Source organism: Dipodomys ordii, unplaced genomic scaffold, assembly GCF_000151885.1.
Source record: "Dipodomys ordii isolate 6190 unplaced genomic scaffold, Dord_2.0 Scaffold4, whole genome shotgun sequence".
NCBI lineage: Eukaryota > Metazoa > Chordata > Mammalia > Rodentia > Heteromyidae > Dipodomys > Dipodomys ordii.
In genome coordinates, this window is record NW_012267220.1 from 23,433,559 (window position 1) to 23,443,560 (window position 10,002).

General features: G+C 36.2%; 1 protein-coding gene across 1 annotated transcript in view; it reads left to right on the forward strand.

The window, feature by feature from the left end:
• Positions 1–10,002, forward strand: part of Lonrf1 (LON peptidase N-terminal domain and ring finger 1) — a 31,079-nt gene that overhangs the window by 16,111 nt on the left and 4,966 nt on the right. The window contains exons 8-11 of the mRNA XM_013024107.1: positions 933–1,047; positions 5,107–5,228; positions 7,415–7,573; positions 7,679–7,841. Of these exons, the coding sequence (XP_012879561.1) occupies positions 933–1,047; positions 5,107–5,228; positions 7,415–7,573; positions 7,679–7,841 (559 nt within the window). The remainder of the gene's footprint in view (positions 1–932; positions 1,048–5,106; positions 5,229–7,414; positions 7,574–7,678; positions 7,842–10,002) is intronic.

The window sequence follows — 10,002 nt, forward strand, 5'->3', positions numbered from 1 at the left end:
GCATGCAAGGCAAGCGCTCTACCACTGAGCCACCTTCCCAGCCCTGTAATACTATTTCTAAGGAAAGCAGAAATACTATGTTTCAGGAAATAATTAACAAGTAAACCAGTTTTTCCACATTGTGATTCACATCTAATATTAAGCCTAAGAGCTCTTTAGAATTCATTGGTAATATTTATTTTGTTTTTGCCAGTCCTGGGGCTTGAATTCAGGGCCTGGGCACTGTCCCTGAGCTTCATTTGCTAAAGGCTAGCACTCTACCACTTGAACCACAACGCACTTCCAGCTTTTTCTGTTTATGTGGTACTGAGGAATCGAACCCAGGGTTTCATGCATGCTAGGCAAGCATTCTACCACGAGGCTACATTCCCAGACCCTTTATTTTGCTTTTAAGACATTATCTTACTGTGTACCCCAGACTAGCCTTCGATTCATGGTCCTTCTGCTTCTACCTCCCAAATGCTGAGATTATAGATGTGTGATACCACACCTGCCTGGATTCCTATTATAAATAAATTTATTTAGTAAAGCTTTTGTACTACTAAGAGCCATTTTTAAGTTGATAAAATGGCAATCTAGAGGCTAAACAAAAGCTAGCAGTTATTAGAGACATTTTTCTTTATTTTTGCACTAAGCCTTTGAAATCTGTGCGGTTTTTTTTACATTGGTTATGTGTCTCAGTTTGGATTGGCCATCCTATCCAGTGGCGTTTGTATTAGTGAGGCTCTAGACCTGAGCAGGGTACCTTTGTTGATAGAGAACTTCACATTGGTTCAGCAGAGAATAGTTAGATGTATCACTACCACTTCTCTCCTTTTTCATCCACCACTGTTCCTCTTCTAAGTAGAGATTTTATGTAACAGTTCCATTGTTAATTGAAGCTTTTCCAGTGTATAGTTTAATGTGAAAACTAACATGTATTTTGATTTCAGGTTGTTTTTTGAGCCAGTAACAACCCCTTGTGGACATTCATTCTGTAAGAATTGTCTTGAGCGATGTTTAGATCATGCACCATATTGTCCACTTTGTAAAGAAAGCTTAAAAGAGGTAAATATTTGTATTAAGTATCTGCTTATTTGGTTCAAGTTCATTCAAGTGGTTTCTGTCCAGCTATAGATTTAATGATTATCATGTTTAAAATGAGTTACATACACTCAGTACTACTGGAGAAAAGTGGTAGATTCTAGATACTAAACACCTACTTTGCAGGGAAGGAGGGAGGGAGGGAGAGAGAAAGAGAGAAAGAGTCAGTTACTTGTTCAGGGATAGGTTCAAGTTTAATGATGACCCTGTTTGGACAACCATACTGTACTGCCATTGGCCCTCAATACTAAACAAGATGTAAGTCCTGTTCCAACTTCCTTAACATCTCAAAAAACTGTCTTGTCAAACCCCCTGCTCTAATAGAAATGCTTTATTTTGTATGGAACCAACTAGCCACATGTGACTTTAAGCACATAATTTGCGGCTTAGTGTGACTGAGGAAATGTGATTTAATTTTGTTAACTTTAATTTAAGAGCCACCATAAATACATTTACTACTCTGTTCAGTGTAGCTCTAGAAAGTGGTAGGCTAGAAAGAAGAAAGGGGTCACAGCTTCCCATATTCCTTATCTTTTTTTGGGGGGGGGTCCGGTTGTGGGGCCTGAACTCTGGGCCTGGGCGCTGTCCCTCACTCTTCAGCTCAAGGCTAGCGCTCTACCACTTGAGCACAGAGCCACTTCTGGCTTTTTTCTTTTTGCTTATGTGGTGCTGAGGTATCGAACCCAGGGCCTCATGCATGCAAGGCAAGCGCTTTACCATTGAGCCACCTTCCCAGCCCCATATTACTTATCTTGAAGTCAGTGATCAGTACTAATAGGGAATCTGAGGACAGTACCCCTTCAGTCATACCTGGAGATGATCCACATGTAGCTCCAGCCTTGTGATACTGAGTGGCAGCTTCAACGTAGTTTTGTCTGTGGCAATTGACAGCATTGTTTAAAGAAAGAAGTGCTTGGCCGGGTGCCGATTGTTCACTCCTATACTCTTAGCTACTCAGGAGGCTGAGAGCTGAGGATCAAGGTTTAAGGCCAGCCCGGGCAGGAAAGTCTATGAGATTCTTACCTCCAGTAAACCACCAGAAAACCGGAAGTGGTGCTGTGGCTGAGCTGAGGGACAGCGCCCAGGCCCATGACCAACAAAAAACAAAACAAAACAAAAAAAGGGCTTTTTGAATGTAAATAAAAAAGCAAAAGTAATAACATTTTGAATATTCCGTTATTTTCTATAGAGAAAACACAGCTCTATAACTAACATAATAACATTTAATATTGTTACATTTGATATATGGTATGCCAACCTGATAGGTAAAACAAAATCATTTTCAAAATGTTTTCAATGTCAGGAAACCTAACATAACACTACTCTTAAGGAGATTGTCAATGACATTTTTCGCCAAGTATTATAAACATTATTTTTCCACCTTTTTTAGATAACTCTATAGTGTACTTATGATTTTGTTCCAGATTAACTATTTACTGCATTCTTTCATTTAGAGATACTTTGTCTTAAAAAACAGTTGAAGAAAAGCATACTAAGTATTATTTGAAAATAGAACATAGAATATATTACATTTAATTAGTGGGTTTAAGAATGCTTATCCCATTTTTAACATGGAAGAGATCCTATATAATACCATTTGTAAAATCAGAATCAACTATATGCAATATATGTTGCACATATAAGTATTGTATGTATATGTATTAATATATAATATATGAATACATATTAGTTTATATTTTATCTTGTATATATTATATATCATACAACTTTTAAAATATAATGTTGGATGTACTCAACAATTTTGCATTGTTTCTACTTTTTTATTTAAATGTACTTTAAAGATGATTTTTTAGAACAGAATAATAATAATTCTCTGTTACTGAGTGTATAAGTTTTCTTTATTGTCGATTGTGGGGTTTTAACTCTGGGCCTCTGCACTGTCTCTTAAGCTCTTCAGCTCAAGGCTAGTGCTCTACCACTTTTTTTTTTCTTTTTGTCGGTCCTGGGGCTTGAACTCTGGGCCTGGGCGCTGTCCCTGCGCTGTTCAGCACAAGGCTAGCGCTCTACCACCTGAGCCACAATGCCACTTCCGGATTTTGGTGGTTTATTGGAGACAAGAGTCATGGACTTACTTGCCTGGGCTGGCTTTGAACTGTGATCCTCAGATCTCAGCCTCCTGATTAGCTAGGATTATAGGCTCGAGCCACCTGCACCCAGCTTAGTGCTCTACCACTTTCACAGCACTACTTCCAGTTTTCTGGTAGTTAATTGTAGATAAGATGGACTTTTCTGCCTGGGCTGGCTTTGGACCATGATCCTCAGAGCCCAGCCTCCTGAGTAGTTAGGATTACGGGTGTAAGCCACCAATGCCCGGATCTTCTTCTTCCTTTTTTTTTTTTTATAAAAAATATTTAAAACTTTTGTGCACAATACTTTAGTGTTTGTAACCATTCCCTAATTTTTTTTAACTATTTCCTTAATTAACTTTCTGGAAGATAAATTACTGGATCAAAGGTTGTATATATCTGAGGCTCTTACAGTAATTTCCCAGGTTGCTTTGCCTCCTACAGATGTTACGCAGATTTAGACTCCTATCAGTAATGTAAAAATTTAGGTCATGCTTCGTCGATTTTAATTACATGGGTATTACATTTTATTTTAAAAAGGTAAGAGGACTGCTTTTTATAATGTCTGTAAGTTGGCTAATCTTACGATAAACTGTTGTATACATATTATCTGCTCAAGGTTATATTTTATAGACCAGTGGTTCTTAAAATATGTTCTCCTGGCCATCTGAGCATCAGTGTTGCCTAAGAACTTGTCAGATCTCTCTCCAGATCCACTAAATGAGAAGCTCAGGGGGGTGGAGTTCAGTAATTCATATTTTAGCAAACCTTGAATCATTCAGGTTTGAAAAACACTTGGATAACCACTTTTCCTAACTTTCGCATTCCCTAAACCCTTCATTGTATATTGACAAAACACTTATTTTTTTGTTGGCTTCTACAGATTAAAGGATGGCTTCTCTGTGTTCTATGATTTTTATTTTCCCAAGACTTTCCTTATTATTGTATTTAACAAATGTGTATTAGGCATCTGGGTACATACTCTGACCTAGTCATGACTATAAGAAGATTTTAGTTTAATTACATATAATATATCCATATAGTACTACACAAGGGATAGTGTCTTTTCTGTGATAAAGTGGTAAACTATGGAGTAACTAAAAAAAAAGGGCTCTATGAAAAAAGTAAAATTGGAGCCAGACCTTGGAGGATAGATCTGTGTTGCCTAGGCAAGAGTATCAGCTGAAATAGAGAATGACACAAAAATGCACATGTATAGCAATTTGTCAGAGTACTTAGGGGGAGTAGCACTAACTGGTCATCTTACGTAGAGTCCTGATGGATCATACAAGAGAAGCAATAGCAGTATTTTCATAAAGCCTAAGTGATAGTAGCATTGAAAGGAAAACCTAAAAGGAAAATTACCTTTAAAAACAAAACAAAACAAAAAACTGAGTATGGTGACATATAGCTTCTAAGGCTCAGCCAGCTGAGCCAGGAGGATCCCAAGTTCCAAACAAACAAAAATTTATAGACTTTGCCTTTGAAAAATAGGAGCCAAACAACACATTGCCTTGCTTTTCTTAAATAAAGCAAATGCATTATTTTCTTCATCCTTATTCTTTTGTCTCTCTATTACAATGATAACTTTAATCCCTTGAGCTATCAAGTGGAAATTGTCCTTCGTTGTGGGAGATGACAGGTGCAGGACTAACTGTTACCACTGAAGGATTTGTGGTAATAGCAAAAAAGAAGTATTACATATAAGACCCTGCTCAAGTTGTAAACATGTGTCTTTACTGTTCTGAAACAGAACCTCAGACAGGTTTACGTCTATATCATCATCTATTGTAATAACCCCCTTCATTAATTAAATTTATTTAGAGTCGACTGTTCAAGTATGTCATAAAGGCTTAAGTATATCAGTTAAACTGTTTTACCTGTTTTATACTATAGGAAAACTTCTACTGGAATGTAAAATAATATTGTCTTTTAGTATCTAGCAGATAGGAGGTACTGTGTCACACAACTGTTGGAAGAATTAATAGTGAAGTATCTGCCTGATGAACTGTCTGAGAGAAAAAAAATATATGATGAAGAAACTGCTGAACTCTCACAGTAAGTTTCTTCTCATAAAAAACTAATCAAATTATGAAATATTACCATTGAAAATAGTGAAGAGAAACTTTCTCACTAAGCTGAACCTGTCACCTCAATAATCTAGTGAATTTTAAATACTACTGGTTAGCTTTTCCTGTCCTCAACAGACATGTCCTTAAACATGTTCGTATTACCAAAGTTCAGTAGGTAGTTTCCAGGTGATCTCTGGGGAGTTACTGACTTAGCTCCCTGGGCCAAAACTGTATTTAAGGCAGAGGATGAATGTTCTGCAGTGACCTTAGGCAATAGAATAAGAGTAGAGAGGTGGAACAGAAAGTATGGATGATGACAACAGCTCTTCTGTGTGTCATGGCAGAGCAGAAAGAAGGTTGAAAGCAAACCACCTATTTTATTTTAGCAAGTGATTTTTAGCCAACTGGAGATTTGGAAGGGAGCTGAAGACTGAAATTGTGAAGAATGACCTCAGTTAAGATCCTGCCTGGTAGCAAAACTGAGTTAGTATAACACAAACGGACAGACATGACTGGGATTTAGTAGAAATAACACTTACAGGGACCAATGGCTGATCATGGTGGGTCTGTTTTCCTGACTTCGCTTGCCCTGAACTCTTTCTTTGTGCTTTCCTACTCTTCTTTAAATGTCCTTCTCTCTTTCAACAATCACATGGATCTTGGAATTTCTTTCACAGGTTTACGTTTCTTAACACTTTTACTGAAAATGCTGAAGAATAACAATCTTACTTTTTTCTATTTAGTGACTTTTTGCTCCTATTATTAAAAAAAATTGAACATCTAGTATTTCTCTAAGAAAGAAATTGTAGATTAATCTTCCATGTGTAATCATGAAATGTCTTCAGAAGACTAGTGGCCTTCCATAGAAAAAAGATTTTTACTTTCCTTTAATGGAATTGCTGGTGATTTGTCTTCCCACAGAATTGATCATTCTGTGGCTTTATTATAGAAAATCTTCTGATGTGAGGTCCAGATCCTTTGTGACCCACGCTGAAAAAGCTAAATGTAAGAAAGCTGAAGGTATATTTAAGAATCTGAAATAAAGTAATACAACCAGGTATAGTAATGCTCTAGAAATGGCAAAAGTGAGGAGAAGTGAAGTCCTTCACATAGGGAGCCTAGAATGATGGAGAGAAATGAGAGAACTTTGCTGCTTCTTAATGGGGGCATTTTTAAGCATGTATCTTAAACATGTTTGTATTAATATTTGCTAAGTAATTAATAGTTGTTTGCAGAAAAACTGGAAAACGAGAATGCTTTCATGTATAACCCAAGTAACATTTTGGCACATACCCTTTCTCCAGGTTTGGATGAATACATTTTAAACAAAAATGCCATCCTACTGATAGTATTATTTCATTACCTTCTCTTCCCTTTACTACCCAGTTTTTCTAAATCAGTGTCATGCATGTCTTTCAGAGGAAAGCAAACATATTCCATTGTTGGTCATATTCCTCTTTTTGTTTCAAAGTTTTGGCTACTAAAATTATTGCTACATTGCAATGTATGGTTCTTGGACATTAATTTCTAAAAAGAAGCCAATTGGTTCCAAGTACATGAATATTTCCTACCCCCAACATAAGATTCGTGATATAGAGAGCCAATTTCGTGTACTTTCTTCAGACTGTCCCCACATACCCTTGCCAAAACTGGGCCCTGCCTTTATCATTCTCTTACCATCTCCCCATCTGGCAGTGAGAAGTATCCCATCATTTTAGTTATCTGGAAAAAAATGTTTCTTAATGCCTAAGAATTTTTGTCTATTGCAGGAACTCATGTTTGTCCTTATTGTTATTTAAGAGTAAGTTATCACTATTTATGAGGATGAGTATTAATTTTGTCTTAGTTTTTAAATATAAACTTCCTTGTATAACTAATTGATGCTAATAAAAAGATTAAATGAAAAAATATTAATTACATAATAATTTCTTTTTTGATAATTTTTTATGGTAACTTGGTACCTGAAAATGCAAGCCTTTTAAATGAGGATCACAAGCAAATTTTAGTATTAGTATTGCATCAGTATGAACTTAATGAAGAAGATTCTTGTTCATGAAGAAGAGTCATTTTATGAGAATTGATTTTTCTCTTTACATTAACATCACAACTATGAACTTTTCTTATTTTTGTTGGATGCTTTGATCTATAGCAGTGAAATTTCTTTTCCTTCAGCTTGACCAAGAATGTTCCAATATTTGTTTGTACTATGGCCTACCCCACTGTGCCTTGCCCTCTTCATGTATTTGAGCCAAGATACAGGTTGATGATTCGAAGAAGTATACAGACTGGAACCAAGCAATTTGGGATGTGTGTCAGTGATACACAAAATGGGTATGTTTTTTGTGTACTTAAATAACATTTATATAAGAACTTGCTTTAAATAGGGAAAGTTGCATGCTTGTACTTTGATACTAATCAGACTTGTTTTTCTTTTAGTTTTGCAGATTATGGATGCATGTTACAAATTAGAAATGTTCATTTCCTTCCTGATGGAAGGTCAGTGGTTGATACAGTTGGAGGAAAGCGTTTTAGAGTTTTAAAAAGAGGAATGAAAGATGGATATTGCACTGCAGACATTGAGTATCTGGAAGATGTTAAGGTATTGAAAATGTTCACCTATTCTGGCTGTGGTTTTCCAGGGGCTGGTCCATGGATACGGGCTGGTATCTCCTAGGTTTATGAACCAATTCTTCCTATCAGAGACTCTCATCGTTACCACTTAGGAAACTTCACTCCAGTTACCTTCCACCTTGCTTTTGAATCAGCTTAACTTGAGAGACTAGAACCTATAGCCATTCATTTTTAGAAGGTACCAGTCTAGACTACATTAGGATAGTAGTCACTTAATGCAACTGACTTAGATGAACTTCTAGTTCACCTAATATTGCTCATCTCTGCCTTATTTATTTATAATCAAAGCTGGTTTAATTAGTAGACTGTAATCTGAAGTACAGGTAACACAAAATACTTTAAGAATTGTTCTGTATATTAAGGTTGTTTCTATGCCAAAGTTAATTTTAGTGGATGCTGTGTTAAAATTATAGAGTATCGTAGATCAAGCCTGTCAGTGTGCATATGTGTTGATAATATCTTTGCTGAGCAGGGTTTTGGTGATAATTGAAAAGGGTTGGTTAGTGTGGCCCTTTTGATGTTTCCATCACCTACTTACCAACTAGTTAGTTGAAGTTCTAGAAAGAAGACTTGTGATATTTAAATTTCAAATCAAAGGCAATTTTTTTTGGTGAAAGTCATTATAAAAACATCACTCTTTAATTATCACTTGTTTATTGATATATTTAGGTTCTTTGTTTCACTTAACATTTGTTGAACATTGGTATTAGGTATTCTCACAAACATTAGCTCATTGAATTCACACAGTGCCAAATCAGCAGATGAGGAAAATACAATCTAGAGGTATTAATTTGCCTAAGATTTTGTGTAGTATAATAAAGATGGTTTTGAGCCAACTCTCAAACTTGTAGGTTCTGTGCTATATCCCTATATTAGGTTGCCACTATATTTAGTGGTATGATATTACCTGTCCTGTCTTATAAAGATGACACTGGAATAATTTACTCTGCAATAGGATAAAAGTATGAGTTGAAATTTTTAGTTGATTGGTACAATCTTTGCGTTAGACATTCTTGGTTAGAGGAATAATTGCTAAAGGAAATGTTGCTTTGTAGAACTAAGAACCCTATTCTCATTTTAGGTCAGTTTTCATTGTCATGAATTGGATGTGGTGGCAAAATCCCTTGAGTATGTAGCTAAATGTATATAAATATCCCAGACAATAGAGTAGCAGATTGAAAGCAGTTCTCTTTGTTTTAAAAGCAGTTCTCTTTGTAGTTTTAGGAATATATAGTAATTTTTTTTCTTATAATTGAATCATCTACAGTGATTTTCTTTTCTGGAAAAGCTTCTCGTGTTTTTTATATGAAAGCCTTTTTTATCATTATTGCCGTTTTATATTCGGTGATTGCTAATGGAATTTCAAATTCTGTTTTATTGTTGGAGTAAAGTTTTTAATCTTAAAAAATGTTATTTTAGCCTGGTGCCAGTGGCTCACACCTGTAATCCTAGCTCCTCGGGAGGTTGAGAGCTAAGGATCAAGGTTCAAAGCCAGCCCTGGCAGGAAAGTCCATGAGACTCGTATCTCCTGTGGCTCAAGTGGTAGAGCGCTCGCCTTGAGCTGAAGAGCTCAAGGATAGCACCCAGGCCCAGAGTTGAAGCCCCACTACTAACAACAACAAAAATATTGCTTCTAAAATTTCTGTTTCTCGGCTGGCTCTGTTTCTTCCTGAGACTTAAAATTCTTATCCCCATGTCTTTTTTTTTTTAATTGTGAAAATACCATATAGAGGGGTTACAATTACATGGGCAAGATAATGAGTACATTTCTTATCAAGCATTGTTGCCTCCTCCTTTGTTTCCCCTTCCCATCCCTTCCCATCTCCCACACTACCCCTCTCCCCCCCTCGCCAAAGTTGTAAAGTTCGTTTTTCATCATAACGACTTATAAATCTCATTATTGCAATGGGTCCACCTGTATCCCTATTTAAACGATTTGTTTTTTCCCTTCTCCTCCACAAATTCTACCAACATCAAATACAGTGAAAAGCGGGGGTTATACCTTGGAAGAGGGACATACAAAGCCACAAAGAAATCATCTTATACATATGTTAAAAACAATCACATGAAAGAAAAAAACATTTGAATACTTACCTTGGGGTTCATTTCACCTAACATCAACTTATCTG